Source organism: Mobula hypostoma, chromosome 21, assembly GCF_963921235.1.
Source record: "Mobula hypostoma chromosome 21, sMobHyp1.1, whole genome shotgun sequence".
NCBI classification, from domain to species: domain Eukaryota; kingdom Metazoa; phylum Chordata; class Chondrichthyes; order Myliobatiformes; family Myliobatidae; genus Mobula; species Mobula hypostoma.
Genome location: NC_086117.1, coordinates 7,410,292 through 7,428,162, shown reverse-complemented (window position 1 = coordinate 7,428,162; position 17,871 = coordinate 7,410,292). Strand labels below are relative to the sequence as shown.

Sequence of the window (17,871 nt, the reverse complement as noted above, 5' to 3'; positions counted from 1 at the left end):
ATTATTCAGGACTCCTGTAATCTGACAGTTAAACTGGAAACATATTTAGGTACAATGTGTGAAAAATCTGGGCCATTAAAGGGTTCTGCCTGGTTGAGAGAACATTAATAATACAAAGATGCAGAGTGGGTGAGTGAAGAGTTCTCATATTTTGGACAATTTTCTGCAAACATTTTTTTTGGTTAACAATCCTGAAATGTTTTGTGTAAGTTAACTATGCCTTTTGTATAATAATGATTAAATTAAAACAATGATCTATTCTCTCTTCTGTCCACTTACTTTTGCTGGAAAGTCCATACTAGCCAATATTGTTAATGGTTTGCTTTACTCAAGAACTGCCTGTGCTATTTGAAACTGCCATTTTGATTGCCATCCTGAGGACAACTTTCTTGACCCAGATATCCTCCTCAGTTATTGCTATTCTTCCTTCTACAAAACCCAAACCTGAAGGGTAATTGGAGTCTATTCACCCATTTCATCTTTCATTCCTTCAATTACTCTAGCATGTGCCGAAGGGTGGTACAATTTTATTTTACTAGTAACCTTTTTCTCTTCAATATAAATAAGGCTATTCTGTGTGCAAACCAGTGACGTATTTTGTAGGGTCTTGCCACCATCTTCTCAACAATTCGTAAAATATTTTATATAGACTGTGCAGAAACATTTAATGAAATGCCCTTTCAAGTTCTTGCCTTAATTTTGTTTAAATCAAATGCACTGCCTCCTTGGAGAAGTCAAAACATTCATGGTTATTTAATGCCACAGTACAGTTATAGTATGGACACTAAGTTACCTAGCCTTCTGTCTACTTACCTCCGTTGACAGCTTTGAATAGAAGTTCCTCTCTGCCATTTACTGTGCACCTGAAATGCACATTGCACCTATTTATAGACTTTGACATACATATTATACCACAGGAATATTACAAGGTTGTAGTGAGGACAGCAAATACTTAGAAACAATTTAATTGCTCTTTCTATTTTGATTACTAACTTCAATATTTTTTCATTTATATTTGCACAGTTTGTCTTTTGCACATTGTTGTTTGACCACCCTGTTGGGTGCATTCTTTAATTGATTCTATTATGGTTCTTGGATTTACTGAGTATGCCTGAAGGAAAACTAATCTCAGGGTTGTATCTGGTGACACACATGTACTTTGATAATAAATTTACTTTGACTTTGAGAATTATGCTTGTATTGTGAATTCAGAATTTACATATTACTTTACACCAAATTAGTAATCTACATTTTGTGTAGAGTTAAGCAAGTTTAGACCTTCATGTGAGCATCTAAAGTATTTTTTTAGTTGAGAGTAAAATCAAATTTCTTTAAATATTTCATTGTGATATTGGCGTCATTTGTTGTATCACAACCCAATTTTACTTGCTGTATTTTAGTCTCATTTTTATTATACGATATAGTCATCAACCCTGAGTTTATTTAAAGCATATGAAAAAATATTTATGTAGAACTAGATAATTTATAAAGTCTTACACAACTTTTCTATGGGGTTTGAATTAATTTGATCTTTATCTTTCCTTTCAGATGATCGCACTGATCTGCGAACCTGCCTTATTTGTGGAGACAGAGCTACGGGCCTGCACTATGGTATCATTTCATGTGAGGGATGCAAAGGCTTTTTCAAGCGTAGTATTTGCAACAAGCGGGTTTACAGATGCAGCCGAGACAAGAATTGTGTCATGTCACGTAAACAACGAAACAGATGTCAGTACTGTCGGCTGCTTAAATGTCTGCAAATGGGCATGAACCGAAAAGGTATTTTAGTTTTGAACACAAATAATGTTGATTAAGTATCAATCAAAAAGTATGCCTTAAATTGACTTAATTTCATAAAACTGGTCAGAACTTGGCTGGAGTTGAATTGTAAGGCTGACTCCCAGCAGATAAAGCGAGGAAGTACAAAAGGAACACATTTCTTGAGAAATCAGCAAAAGAAAATAATGACATTTGTTAGTTCCAGTTTAGTTGCTGCTAGTTGTGAAGTTTCAAAGATTATTGTTCAACAGGGAAAACCACTCACTGATGGGAATACGTTAAAGAATCATGGCTAGTATATGCTCCTTTTTGATGGTTTTCTGGAAAAAGAAATAGAAATCAGTGTATTAGGGATTTACCAGTGAGAAGAAACATGATAAAAGTTAGAAAATTAATGATGGGAACAAATGTAGCAGAACAGCTAACTAAAGATCATAGTTCATGTAAGTTTCTTTTCATTTTTCTTGATGTTACATCACCACTAGGCTAACTGATATTGTTCAGTTTTGTAGAGGGTGATGAAGTATTTGAAGAACTGATGAACTTGGAAATGTTACCTGAACACACTACAGGGATTGAAATATGTGAGACAGTAGTAAAAAACTTGTCGCCTTGATAATTCAACCTTTCAAAAATAGTTTACATGACAACTGATGGTGCACCTAGCATGATTTGTAATGGGGAGGGTCTTGGCCCAAGGCATCCATGCTTTATTCCTTTCCATAGATGATGCCTGATCTGCTGAGTTCCTCCAGCATTTTATGTGTGTCTGGATTTCCAACATTTGCAGAATCTTGTGTGTTTAAAGTTTGTGCATTTATTTGTAAAATATGTTGGACATCCACTGATAGGTTTTCATTGTATAATACATGAGGCTTGGTGTACAAAAGTTGGCCTTGAACTTTAATAAGTAGCGAAAATTGTTACTAAGATAATTTTATGTTGTGAGATAATTTCAGAATTTACTGAGTGAAGTGATTTGTTACATCAGATAAGGAAGCCTTTTGGCTCATGGTGTTATGATGACTTTCTTCCAGAACTATTTGACCGACTGGCCCTTTTACTGTAGCCTTCAAAATTTTTCTCCACTATTTCTAACTCAATATACTATGAAAGTCACAATAGCACCTGCCTGCACAGCATCTGTAGGGAGTGCATTTTAGAATCACATGCTGTTTTTAAATGGAAATTTCCTCATGTCACTGTAAAACTTTTATTTTGTGTGTGTGACATCTAGACCATGGCTCAGCACAAAAAGAGCAGCTTTCCATTATCCACTTTAAAGGTGGAGTTAGTCTTTCTTTATAGTTGTCTTTGCTACTGTCGTTTTAATTTTTATTAACCTGTTGATCATGTAATCAATCTGGTTCTCACTGATAGTTACAACTCAACTCTTGAACAGCTTTTGTTTTTCTTTATCTTGCTGGTGCACTCAACTTGTACACATTTCCTTTTCTCAAGACACTTTGTTTAGTATTACCTCTGTCGTTGCACTGCCTTTCCCTTTTCCTTCTGCGATGTACCCTCATACCTATTTTCTTTTCCATCTTAGATTTTCTTTTTGTTTATACTCTTTAGTTCCCACATCCCCACCCAAACTAGTTAAATTCTCTCAAACATCACTAACAATTCTGGCTTACAGAGGTCCTTCACCCACCCCAAAACAGCACCAAATCATCAGCCCACTCTTATATACACCATTTCTTTGGTTATGCATTCACCTGTTTAATCTTTTTCTGCACTCACTGTCATAAGACACTGGTAATGATCCAGAGATCAATATTTGTGAGTTTCTGATTTTACCATCCTTTCCTAGCTTGGTAAGCTCTGTCCACAGGACTTTGTGCTTCCTTGTACTGATGACATTAGCACGTATATGAATCACAACGTTCAGCTGTCCTCCTTCAATAGTGAGGATAAATCCTGATGGTTTATTTTGGTCAGGTGAATGGCACAGGGGTGGTGTGTTGAACAGTATGAGGGTAGCATTCAGGATGCATTCACTCCTACGAACTCATTAATCTTGCAGCATGGTATCAAGATCCATGTTACTTTATCTTATAGTGTGGAGTGCCATATATGACTGCACTCATTGCCTTTTGAACTAATATCTGATTAACCTTATAGCTTTCTGTGATAACTGTAAATCCTTTAACCAAGCTTCCAGTGAGGTGAACAAAAGCCCTGATGCTGATCCTCTCCTTTCTGGTACCTTTCATTATGTTCCAGTTCAGAAAAGTCTAATAAGCTGTGTTCCCATCATATTGCAAGATCTGTTAAGATTTATTGCAGCTTTAACAGGGACTACCCACCCATTATGTTGGCCTTCATGTAGATGCATCAAGCAAGAACAAATCAATAAGCTTTGTCTAGGTTTTGCCGTCATGACAAGTTGCTGGCAAAAGTTGGTAGTTTCCTGAAGTGAAGTTAATGGGCACAGATCCTGCATCTGTTTTTGGCTGCTTTAAAATTCAGCTCTATTAATTGTAATATTTTAGACAGAAATGGTTACTTGGATATCAATGCTTGTGCTGGGATCTATAGGCAAAGTGATTTTCTTAGCAGCTTTCTATCATGAGACAAGAGGCATTGTATTTTGCAAGGGGCCATCACCAGTGTTTCTGCCCCAGGTGATTTTGTGAAGCAAGATTATTATCTATTATTTCTTTAGCAAATGTTCTTTTCTGTCAAAACAAAGTTTCTCAGAAGCATGGCAATTGTTTAAAACTGGTTAACCTTGATGGTCTTCAGGTACTCGTTCTTTGTGTAAGAGAGTGTAACAAGTTTACGTACCAAATAATTTTCAGTTTCTTAGTCTGAATGCAGGTTTTTCAGAGCAAGGTGGAATCAAGATATTTAATAATGCTTTGAAATTAAAGTATAATACCATTGGGGAATGGCACAGCAAGGAGTCAAGCGCATTCACAGATTTTATTTGTGACACACTAAAGAAATTTTGCAATTTGTTGGGATCATCTGCTTGTATTTCTTTTAAAAAATCTACTGTTTGGCTTGTTTTTGGAAGAATTATTTCATCTAAAGTTAATGTTTCCTTGTAATGAGAAAATAAGTTGAGTGCATAATTTGGGACAGTTCTTTACAACACAGCAACAGCCCTTTCAGCCTGTCTAGTCTGTACTGGCTTATTCTGCCTAGTCCCATCTACCTCTACCCAGATGGCTCTTATCCATGTACATTTCCAAACGTCTCTTAAATGTTACAATTGAAAATGCATCTACCATTTCTGCTGGCAGCATGTTTTGCACTTGCACCATGGTCTGAGTGAAGTACCCCCTGAGATTCCCCTTCCATATTTCACCTTTCACTCTAAGCCTATAACCTCCTTCACTGAACCTGGGGGAAAGTCTGCAATCACCTTATCTATACCCCTCAATTTTATAAACCTCTATAAGAGCTCACCTCGTTCTTCTATGCTCCAGGGAATAAAGCCCTAACCTATTCAGCCTTTCCATATCACTCTGATTCTCATGTCTCAGCAACATCTTTGTAAATTTTCTCTGCACTCTTTCAAGCTTATTGATATTTTTCTGGAAAGCAGGCAACCAGCACTGCACAGTACTCCAAATTCTCCTCACCAATGTCTTGTACGACTTCATAACATTCCAACTCTTCTACTTTATGAAAGCCAATGTGCCAAAAACTCTCTTTATAACACTACCTACCTGTGATGCCACTTTCAAGCAATTAAATATCTGTATTCCTGGTCCCTTTGTTCTACTGCACACCTCAGTGCCCTACCAATCATTGTGCAAGTCTTACTCTGGTTTGTCCTCCCAATGTGCAACACTTCACACTTGGCTGCATTAAGTTCCATCTACCATTTCTCAGCCCATTTTCCCAGCTGGTCCAGATCCTGCTGTAAGTTTTGATAACATTCCTATACCCTCAATCTTGGTGGCATTCGCAAATTTGCTGATTTAGTTTACCATATTACCATAAGTTATCCATAAATCATCAATGTAGATGATAAACAACAAGGGAACAAGCACCGACCCTTACACATGGTACTAAGCACAGTTGCCGTCAGAGAGACATCCATCTACTACAACTCTGTGGCTTTTCTTTGTGGGTTGAGTTAAGAAACTGAAAGGGTAAAAGAACATGTTGGGAGTTATATGCAGGCCTCCTAACAGTGGCTTGGAGGTGGACCATAGGTTACAACAGGAAATAGAAAAGACGAGTCAAAAGGGTTATGTTATGGTAGTCATGGGAAATTTCAACATGCAGATCGATTGGGAAAATTAGATTGGTAATGAATCTCAAGAGAGTGAGTTTGTTGAATGACCACGAGATAGCTTTTTGGAGCAGTTTGCTGTTGAGCCTGCTAGGGGATCAGCTATACTGGATTGGGTATTATGTAATGAACTGGAGGCGATTAGGAAGTTTAAGGTAAAAGAGCCCTTAGGAGTCGATGGTCGCAATATGATTGAGTTCAACTTGAAATTTGATGGGGAGAAAGTAAAGCCTGATGCAGCAGTATTTCAGTGGAGTAAGAAAAATTACAGTGGTATGAGAGAGGAGCTGGCCAAAGTAAATTGGAAAGAGCTGCTGGCGGGGATGTCAGCAGAACAGCAATGGCGTACGTTTCTGGGAAAAATGAGGAACGTGCAAAACGTGTATTCCAAAAATGAATAAATACTCAAATGGTAAAATAGTACAACCATGGCTGACAAGGAAAGTCAAAGCCATTGTAAAAGCAAAGGAAAGGGCATACAACAAAGCAAAAATTAGTGGGAAGATAGAGGATTTGGAAGTTTTTAAAAACCTACAGAGAGCAACTAAGAAAATCATTAGAAGGGAGAAGAGAAAATATATAAGCAAGCTAGCAAATAATATCAAAGTAGATAGAAAGTTTTTTTCAAGTATGTCAAAAATAAAAGAGAAATGAAAGTGGGTATGTCCTCTTAGCCCTTTCTTATTTAGCTTGGCTTTAGAATCCCTTGCTATCACTCTTAGAGACTCTAATACTGATCAGGGTATTAAGAGAGGTGACAAAATACACAAGGTTTCGTTATATGCAGATGACCTGTTAGTGTTTATTTCAAATCCTAGGAAATCTATTCCTTCTATGTTATCTATTTTTTCTGAATTCGGTTTTTCTGGGTATAAATTACATTTACACAAAAGTGAGTTATTTCCTATTAATAATTACTCGGATCAAAGTTATCAAGTACCTTTTAGTATTGCTAAAAATTACTTTACCTATCTTGGCATTAAAATTACTAAAAAATTTTAGGACCTCTATAATTTTTTTCCATTAATTGAATACACCAAACAAAAGCTTTCTAAATGGTCACCTATGACATTAACATTAATAGGTTGAATTAATGCTATTAAGATGATAGTTTTACCAAAATTCTTATATATATTTCAGGCAGTTCCTTCCTTTGTTCCTAAAACGTTTTTTGATGGAATAGATTCTATAATCTTAGTTTATATTTGGAACAATAAAAATCCTAGATTGAGTAAACCCTTATTGCAGAAATTTAAATAAAGATGGTGGTATGGCTTTGCCAAATTTTAGAATGTATTACTGGGCAATTAAGATTCGATATATTAATTTTTGGATTCACTATTCAGATATACATGAATGTCCTTCATGGATGGATTTGGAGGAAAACTTGGTGAAGGGGTTCTCTTTGGCCTCTTTACTGGGAGCTCCCCTTCCCTTTTTGCTTTCTAAGATCAGTAGACAAGATTTTAGTCCCATTATTAAACATACATTAAGAATTTAGTTTCAGTTTCGTAGATTTTTTGAGTTAAATAATTTTATTCTTTCTGGTAATATCCATCTCAATTATTTTTTTAAACCATCAATTTTGGATAAGGCCTTTTTGATTTGGAAAACCAAGGGAATAATAACTTTTTCAGATTTGTTTTTAGGGGATTGTTTAATGTCTTTTTCTCAGTTAGTGGATATATATGATTTATCTAATGTATACTTTTTTAGATATTTACAAATTAGGGATTTTTTTACATGGTTTATTGTCAAATTACCCTTCTGTTTATCCACCTAATATGACAGATGCTCTCTTTCAGCTTAAACCATTTCAAAAAGGGTTGATAGCTATAATCTATAAATAGTTATTGAATTCAGGAATAATATCTAATGATAAAACTAAACGTGCTTGGGAATTGGAATTTCAAGAGTCTTTTTCAGATAATCAATGGAGTAAAATTTTTCATTTGGTTAATAAATGGAAGGATTGTGGACAATGTGCAGGCAGAAATAGTTAGTTTAGTTGGACAGTTGATTACTAATTTAATTGGTTTGGCACAGCATTGTGGGCCAAAGGGCCTGTTCCTGTGCTATACTGTTCTACGTTCTATCTATTTATGCCTGTCATTCCTTGATACAGTTCAAGGTAGTGCACCGGACCCATATGTCAAAGGATAAACTAGCGCGTATTTTTTCCAATATTAATCCTATTTGTGACATGTTATATTGAGGTGGCCACTTTAACTCATATGTTTTGGTCTTGTATAAAGCTAGATAACTTTTGGAGAGATGTTTTTAAAATGCTATCAAAAGTCTTGGATCTGGATTGACAACCTAATTTACTAAGGGCAATTTTTGGGATTATCCCATCGGAAGCAGGAAATATTCCTGTTTCCACTCAATGTATGATAGCCTTTTTGACTTTATTGGCGAGGAGAGTCATTTTATTGAAGTGGAAGGATTCTAATCCACCTTCTGTCTTTTTTTGGCTTTCCTCCATTATGTCCTGTTTAAGTTTAGTGAAAATAAGAAGTCGGACATTTGATACATCCTTTAAATTTGAACGAATATGGCGACCTTTTAGTTTATATTTTCACTTGATTTGATTTATTATTCTTCCAATTATTTCATTTTTTCAAAGTTTTAGATTTGATCAGAAAGTCTTTTCCTTTTTCTTGGTTGTATCCTCCGAATGGACTGCCCAATCCCCTTTTTTTAGTGTAGTGGGGTTTTATTTTCTTATTTTAAATTTAAAGTTTTTCCCTCTCTTTATGAATTGATAAGAGGAGAATTAGCTGTCCTTTTTTATTATATATTGCATATTTGCTTATTGCTATGTATGATTATGACAATATCTATTTTATCTTTTGTTTATATTGTTCCAGATATATATTTGAGACAACTCTCCCCTTGTCTGTATATACGTTTTCTCTAAATCAATAAAAAGATTAATAAAGAAAGAAAGAGAGTGAATATAGGACTGCTAGAAAATGAGGCAGGAGAAATAATAATAGGGAACAAGGAGATGGCTGATGAACTGAATGAGTATTTTGCATCAGTCTTCACTGTGGAGCACACTAGCAATATGCCTGATGTTGTAGTGTGTGAAAGGAGGAGGAGTGGGTGCAGTTACCATCAACAGATCACTTGCAATACTAGAGGAAACAACACACTGGGCCATTGTTACACCATCATCATGAATGCCTACTGTGCTATTCCACACGCTCACTTCGGGAAGTCTGATCACCTAACTGTACTTCTACTCCCTGAGTATAGGCAGAGACGGAAGACTGTAGCACCAGTAGTGAGAACCAAGAAGGTATGGACAAGGGAAGCACAGGAGCACCTACAGGATTGCTTTGAATCAGTGGATTGGACTGTATTAAGGGAATTATCTTTGAACCTTAATGGTATACTGCAGTTGTTAACGACTTTATTTAAAACGTGTATGGATGAGTGTGTGCCTACAAAGGCTTACTATACATTCCCAAACCAAAAGCCGTGGATGAACCAGGAGGTACGTCGTCTGCTGAAGGCGAGATCTGTGGCATTCAAGTCTGGCGACTCAGGCCTGTATCAGAAAACCAGGTATGATTTGCGGAGGGTTATTTCAATGGCGAAGAGACAATTTCGAATGAAGTTGGAGGCAACATTGGATGTATGACAACTCTGGCAGGGTTTGCAAGACATTACTTCCCACAAGGCGAAACCCAATAGCATGAATAGCAGCGATGCTTCACTACCAGGTGAACTCAACGCCATCTATGCTGTTTTGAAAGGGAGGATATTACTACAGCTGTGAAGATCCCTGCTGCACCTGATGATCCTGTGATCTCTGTCTCAGAGGCTGATGTTAGGCTGTCTTTAAAGAGAGTGAACCCTTGCAAGGCGGAAGATCCCGATGGAGTATCTGGTAAGGTTCAGAAAACCTGTGCCTATCAATTGGCGGGAGTATTTAAGGACATTTTCAACCTCTCACTCTTATGGGCAGAAGTTCCCACTTGCTTCAAAAAGGCAACATTTACACTAGTGCTTAAGAATAATATGAGCTGCCTTAATGACTATCGCTCGGTAGCACTCACTTCAACCATGATGAAATGCTTTGAGAAGTTGGTTATATCTAGACTGAACTCCTGCCTCAGCAAGGACCTGGACACATTGCAATTTGCCTATCACCACAAGAGGTCAACAGCAAATGTAATCTCAATGGCTCTTCACACGGCTTTAGACCAACTGGACAACATGAACACCTATGTCAGGATGCTGTTCATCGACTATAGCAAAGCATTTAATACCATTATTCTCAGAATCCTGATTGAGAAGTTGCAGAACCTGGGCCTCCCTACCTCCCTCTTCAATTGGATCCTCGACTTCCTAATCAGAAGACCACAATCTGTGTGGATTGGTGATAACATCTCTTCCTCGCTGACGATCAACACTGGTCCACCTCGGGTGTGTGCTAATCCCACTGCTCTAGTCCCTATATACCCATGACTGTGTGGCTAGGCATAGCTCAAATACCATTGATAAATTTGCTGATGATACAACCATTGTTGGTAGAATCTCAGATGGTGACGAGAAGGCATGATGAGTGAGATATGCCAACTAGTGGAGTAACAGTGCAGCAACAACCTGGCACCCAATGTCAGTCAGACGAAAGTACTGATTGTGGACTTCAGGAAGGGTAAGACAAAGGAGCACATACCAATCCTCAAAGAGGGATCAGAAGTGGAGAGAGTGAGCAGTTCCAAGTTCCTGGATGTCAAGATCTCTGGGGATCTAACCTGGTCCCAACATATCGATGTAGTTATAAAGAAGGCAAGACAGCGGCTATACTTCATTAGGAGTTTGAAGGGATTTGGTATGTCAACAAATACACTCAAAAACTTCTATAGTTGTACCGTGGAGAGCATTCTGACAGGCTGCATCACTATCTGGTATGGAAGGGCTACTGCACAGGACCAAAAGAAGCTGCAGAGGGTTGTAAATTTAGTCAGCTCTATCTTGGGTACTGGCCTATGAAGTACCCAGGGCATCTTCAAGGAGTGGAGTCTCAGAAAGGCAGTGTCCATTATTAAGGGCATGCCCTTTTCTCAATGTTATAGTCAGGTAGGAGGTATAGAAGCCTGAAGAAACACACTCAGTTACTCAGGAACAGCTTCTTCCCCTTTGTCATCCGATTCTTAAATGGACATTGACATTGGGCATTGAACCCTTGGACAGTACCTCACTTTTTAAATATATATTGTTTCTTTTTTTTGCATGATTTTTAATCTTTTCTATATGTATACTGTAATTGATTTATTATTTTTTTAAAATTTTTTTTCCTTCTATATTATGTATTGCATTGAACTGCTGCTGCTAAGTTAGCAAATTTCACGACACATGCTGGTGATAATAAACTTGATTCTGATTCTGTTACTCTTACAAGAGAGAAGGTGCTCAAAAAGCTGAAAGACCTAAAGGTACATAAGTCACCCGGACCAGATGAACTACATTCTAGGGTTCTGAAAGAGGTAGCGTTAGAGATTGTGGTGGCATTAGAAATTATCTTCCAGAAATCATTGGACTCGGGCATGGTGCTAGAGGACTGGAAAACTGCAAACATTACTCCACTCGTTAAGAAAGGAGGAAGGCAGCAGAAAGGAAATTATAGACCAGTTAGCTTGACCTCACTGGTTGGGAAGATGTTGGAGTCAATTGTTAAAGGATGAGGTGATGGTGTACTTGGTTGACACAAGACAAGGTAGTACAAAGTCAGCATGGTTTCCTTCACAGAAAGTTCTGCCTGATGAACCTGTTGGAATTCTTTGAAGAGATTACAAGTAGGATAGATAATGGGGATGCAGTGGATGTTGTAGACTTAGACTTTCAGAAGGTCTTTAACAAGGTGCCACACATGAGGCTGCTTACCAAGTTAAGAGCCCATGGTATTACAGGAAAGTTACTAACATGGTTACAGTATTTGCGGATTGGTAGGAGGCAGTGAGTGGTTGGCTGCCAGTGGTGTTCCACAAGGGTCATTGTTGGGACCACTTCTTTTTATGCTGTATTTAAATGATTTAGATGATGGAATAGATGGCTTTGTTGCCAAGTTTGCAGATGATCTGAAGATTGGTGGAGGGACAGGTAGTGTTGAGGAAATGGGTAGGATGCAGGAGGACAGACAGATTAGGAGAATGGGCAAGAAAGTGGCAAGTGAAATATAATAGAAATAAATATCTGGACTGTTTTCTAAATGGGGAGAAAATCCAACAATTTGAGATGCAGAGGGACTTGGGAGTCCTTGTGCAGAACACCCTGAAGGTTAACTTGCAGGTCGAGTCAGTGGTGAGGAAGGCAAATGCCATGTTGGCATTCATTTCAAGAGGTCTAGAATACATGAGTAAGGATGTGATGCTGAGGCTTTATAAGGCACTGGTGAGGCCTCACCTTGAGTATTGTGAACAGTTTTGGGCCCCTCATCTTAGAAAAGGTGTGCTGGCGTTGGAGAGAGTCCAGAGGAGGTTCACAAGGATGATTCCTGGAATAAAAGAGTTATCATACAAGGAACGCTTGGTATTTCTGGGTCTGTATTCACTAGAATTTAGAAGGATGGGGGGGGGATCTCATTAATCTTTCAAATGTTAAAAGGTCTAGACAGAATAGATGTGGAAAAGGTGTTTCCCATAGTGGGAGAATCTAGGACAAGAGGGCACTGCATCAGGATAGAGGGGCACCCTTTCAAAACAGATGCAGAGAAATTTCTTTAGCCAAAGGGTGGTGAATTTGAGAAATTTGTTGCCACGTGCAGCTGTGGAGGCAAGGTCATTGGGTGTATTTAAGGCAGAGATTGATAGGTTCTTGATTGGACATGGCATCAAAGGTTACGTGGAGAAGGCTGGGAACTGGGGTTGAGAAGGAGAGAAAAAAAGGAGCAGCCATGATTGAATGGTGGAGCAGACTCGATGGGCCAGATGGCCTAATTCTGCTCCTGTGTTTTATGGTCTTATGAAGTAGTCATGCAAAATCAAATGACAGATGTTCATAATGGTCAAATGGATGCCAGTTCAGTTCTACTCAAACTGTTCTATCTCAGAATTTTATTTATAAATACATCTTAAACTTAGTTCCCTTCTTTCAGTTTGGTCACAGGATGTAGACATTGGGGGCAAAACTACCGTTAACTGTTTATCCCTGTGCCATTTTAGACAATAGTGAAAAATCTTATTAATGGGGTTGATCAGCAGATTTTCTTCCCTGAGAAGCATTAGTGAACCAGATGTGCTTTTACAATCAACTCGCAGTTGCCTGACCATCATTTCTGATACCAGGTTATTTAGCATCTACGGAAAAGAATAAAGAGTCAACATTTTGGGCTGAGACCTTTCATCAGGTCTTATCAGGTTCTGATGATGGGTCTTGGCCTGAACATCAACTCTTTATTCCCTTTCTTAGATGCTACCTTACCTGCTGAGTTCCTCCAGCATTTTGTGTTACTCTGGATCTCCAGCATCTGCATAATGTTGTGTCTAGGTTATTTCAGGCTAGGATTAAAGTGAATACAGGTTTCCCCTGCCATCTGAAGGTAGAGCGTTCCTATGAAACGGTTCGTAAGCTGGAATGTCGTAAAGTGGAGAAGCAATTACCAATTGCCTCTGATCTGGGCTGACATTTATGTGCTGGGTGGCACCTCATTAATTAGCTTGTTTATTTCGGCTTTTTTTTCTTAAAGATGTGCTGGGTGCGTCCCGGCTACCGCTGCATTCTCCTTGGCAATGTATCGGTCCGCGGCCCGTGGGTTAGGGTGGTGGGACACTGGGGTGTCATCTCATTATCGATTAGTGCAGGCAGGTCATCTTCTTCTCTGTCTGCCTGCCTCGATGTCGAAGGTCGAGGTTCGTCGTCTGCTGTGGCTGATTGGAAGGCTTGCTTGACTGCTTAGCCTCGCGCATTTTTCTATCATACAGTTCTTTGTAAGCACTCAAACTATCCTGCAAATATGCCCTAAACTGACGTACCCTTTCAAAATTAAAGTCATACTTTATCATTGTAGCGAAAATCTCATGCAGTTGCTTCACATTCAGTTCCTGGACGACTTCACTTTCGGTCCGTTTACTACTGCATTCGGTTTCGATTGTTATCCTTTCCTCTTCCAATTGCATCAGCTCTTCATCTATCAGTTCTTGGTCATGGGATGCCAAAACCTCTTCAACATCATCTTTGTCAACTTCCACAAGCCAAACTCACTTTGTCCTTACTTTGTTCACGATCGAAATGCTTAATTATGTCTAGTTTTACGCTAAGTGTAACACCCTTAAGAGCTCTTTTAGGCTTTTCGGATACCTTAGAACTCATCTTGCTAACGGCTGTTCAAAATAAATCGACGTAAAGCACAGATGCTCACAGGCACGTGTTTAAGCAGTGCTGGCTAGAATGCAGTTCCAGGGGAGGAGCTTGGCTGCTCGGGGTGCGCGCTGCCTTTTTACGTAATAGTGAAAACACCTGTTAGCGAAAACAGGTAACTAATGTAGGTCTTTCGTAACAGTGAGGTTTCGTAAAGCGAACATTCGAAAAGCGGGGGACACCTGTATAGATAAATTCTAGTTGGATCACAATTGGAGTGTTGCATACAGTTGAGCTCACTTTACTTTTAAGAAGCATGTGAACATCCCAGAGAGAATGCAGAAGAGATTCAGTATGACTGCTCCAGTGATGGGGATGTTGGCCAAAGGTTTAAACCGGAGACTGGGGCTGTGTTACTTGCAATGAAGTTTAAGGGGAGATTTGTTTCATATGTGCGGGATCATCATCATCAGGTGCCATGCCCAGTTTGAGCTTTGATTGCCCTGGCCCACACACTCCTGTTTCGGGTCAAGTGGATCAGTTCATTGGTATTCATTTCCAGTTCTCTGGCTGCTGTCTCCATCATCATTTGTCTTTGCTTTCCTTTTGCTTTTGTCCCTTCAATCTTTCCCATAATTACCGTGCATTCTAACTCCTCTTTCCTAATCACATGTCCAATGAAGTTACGATGCCTTTTCATGATCTTGTACATTATTTCTCTTTGTGCTTGCTCTGTTCATGACATCCTCCTTAGATATTCGTTTTGTCCATGATATTCTTTGCATCCTCCTCAAAAACCACGTATCTGCTGCTTCAATTCGTTTCCTCATGTTACTAGATATTGTCCAGCGTTCTGATCCATATAACATAACTGGATAAACATAACATTTCAGTACTCTGAGGTGGGTTGCCGTGCCTAGTTTAGTGTTGGTCAGTATACTCTTCATTCTCGTAAAGGTGTCTTTTGCCATCCCTATTCTTCTTTTGATGTCCAAGTCGCACCTGCCATCTGATGTCACCCAGCTTCCTAAGTAGCAAAAGTTCTGTACTTGTTTTATGTCTTCCCTGTTTATTTTCAGCCTGCAGATAGGATTCTCCTTATTTTTGGATATCACCATACATTCTGTCTTTTTACAATTGATAGATAGACCCATTTTTGCACTTTCTTCAACAACTATATCAATTAAGTTTTGTAGTTCTTCCTCCGTACTTACAATTAACAGTGTCATCTGCATATCTGAAATTATTGATGTTTTCACCGCCAACTTTGATTCCTAAGATGTCTCTTATTTTTTGTAATATTGTTTCACTGTACACATTAAGCAAATTAAGGGAGAAAAAGCATCCTTGTCTAACGCCTCTCTTGATTTTCGTAAACTGACTCACTTCTCCATCTATTCTTACAGCGGCAGTTGGTTCCCTGTACAGATTTCTGATTAGGCGGGGGTCTTTCGAATCTAGATCTAGAGTCTCCTGTAATATTTCAAATAACTTATTGTGCTTCACTTTCTCAAATGCTTTTGTGTAGTCGATAAGACAAACAAACAAATCTTTTTGCACTTGAATAATTTGTTCTGATAGTATCCTTAACATCAATATTGCGTTTCTTGTACCTTTGTCCTTCACAAAACCACATTGTTCTTTACCTATTTCAGCTTGTATCTTACTTTTAGCTCTTGTCATCAAAATTCTTAGAAGTATCTTGGTGATATGACTCATTAAACTTATGGTCCTATGTAATTCACATTCTGTTGCTCTAGGTTTCTTAGGAAGAGTCATAAATACTGATTTTTTTCATCTCTTATATTATTCCAGTCTCATAAATGTCATTGATTAAATCAATAAGTTTTTCAATTCCATAATCTTCAGGGGTGATGATTTGTTCTATTACTAATTCATCAGGACCTGCTGCCTTTCCTTACTTCATATTTATTGCATTATGAACTTCAGATTTTAAAATACTTGGGCCTTCAATGTTCTTAATTTCTGGTTTTTTGCCTCGATCGTCTTCAAACAATTCCGAATATACTCAGTCCATCTGTTCATACTCTCATCTTTTCCCATGATAACGGTACCGTCCTTTGTTTTCAAACATCCACCTGAAGAACAGAAGGTTTTTTTTTACCAGTGATATTCTTGATTTGCTGATATACCCTTTTTGGATCAGTAATAGGGATTCTTTCTAGTTGTTCACATTCCTAGTTTAACCATTCTTCTTTGGCTTTTTGACATGAGCTTTTAACTTTTTTATCCAAGAACTTTTATTCCATAGGTTTTGCTTTCTTCAGTCTCCTTTCTTCTATTAGATTTTTGATTTCTTCTGTCATCCATTTATTCTTTGTGCTTTTTTCTTTTTTAGGAATCACGGACTTTGCTGATTCTACTAAGGCATCTTTTAGAGAGTTAAACTTCATTTCTACATGATTGCTATCATCTTCAATGGATTCTATTTCTAGACTTTGAAATCTATTCCTTACTTCAATTGTAAATTTTTGTCTTAAGTTTTCTTTAATTAATTGAGAGTAGTCAAGGGACTGTTCAGGTTTTTGCTTCTTTAGTCTTTTAAGTTTTACTTTTACATGACATATTACTGGGTTATGGTCACTATTAGAGCCTGCACCTGAATATGTTTTGCATTGAGTCACTGAGTTTCTAAATCTTTGGTTTATAGTAATAGCCAATTTGATTTCTGGTGCAATCACCTGGACTTTTCCAGGTCCACAAGCATCTTGGATGGTTTTTAAAGTAGGTATTCATAATGACCAGATTATTCATCTTGCACCATTCTACCCATTTCTCGCCTCTTTCATTTCTTTCCCCAGTGCAAATTTTCCTGTGGTATTTCCATCAGCACTTTGTCTTACTTTAGCATTTAGATCTCTCATGACAATAACAATACCTTGAGATTTGCATCCATTCTTTGTTTGTTCAAGCTCTTCATAGAATTTATCTATATCCACATTTGTTCCATCTGTTGTTGGTGCATATACCTGTATAATTGCTAATTCAAATGGTTGTCCTCTGAATCTAACAAGGAGCACTCTTTCTGATATCGCCCAATGTCCTAAAACACCTTTTGCCATGTTTTCATCCATAAGAATTCCTACTGCATTAGTGTGGGATGTTCCAGAAGAATAAATTAGTGTTTTATTTATATTCTGACATATTCCAGCACCTGTCCAACGAACTTCGCTAATTCCCATGATGTTAATTTTTAGTCTTTCCATTTCATTTATCACATTGTCCAATCTTCCTGCTTAATACAGGGTTCTTACATTCCAAATGGTAATAATTTTCTTTTGTGTTACTTAAATTTTATGAGCAGTAGCTTGATGACGGTCGGGGATCCCCTGCTGCCCAGAATCAACCCTACCGAGAGAAGCAGCTTCAGAATTGTCTTGAAGATCCTCTTGATGCTGTTGTTGTGTGATACATTTTGTGAGTTTGACCATGGTTTTCTTAGCAAATAGATTCTAGGAAACCTTGTATCTAGCAATGGTGGTTTGCTATTGCCTACCGTTGGGCAA

The 17,871-nt window shown here is 38.1% G+C and overlaps 1 protein-coding gene across 3 annotated transcripts in view; it reads left to right on the top strand.

The window, feature by feature from the left end:
• Positions 1 to 17,871, top strand: part of LOC134359768 (nuclear receptor subfamily 6 group A member 1) — a 328,226-nt gene that overhangs the window by 199,942 nt on the left and 110,413 nt on the right. For all 3 annotated transcript variants that reach the window (XM_063073379.1, XM_063073380.1, XM_063073381.1), the window contains one exon: positions 1,549 to 1,779. In XM_063073379.1, the coding sequence (XP_062929449.1) occupies positions 1,549 to 1,779 (231 nt within the window). The remainder of the gene's footprint in view (positions 1 to 1,548; positions 1,780 to 17,871) is intronic.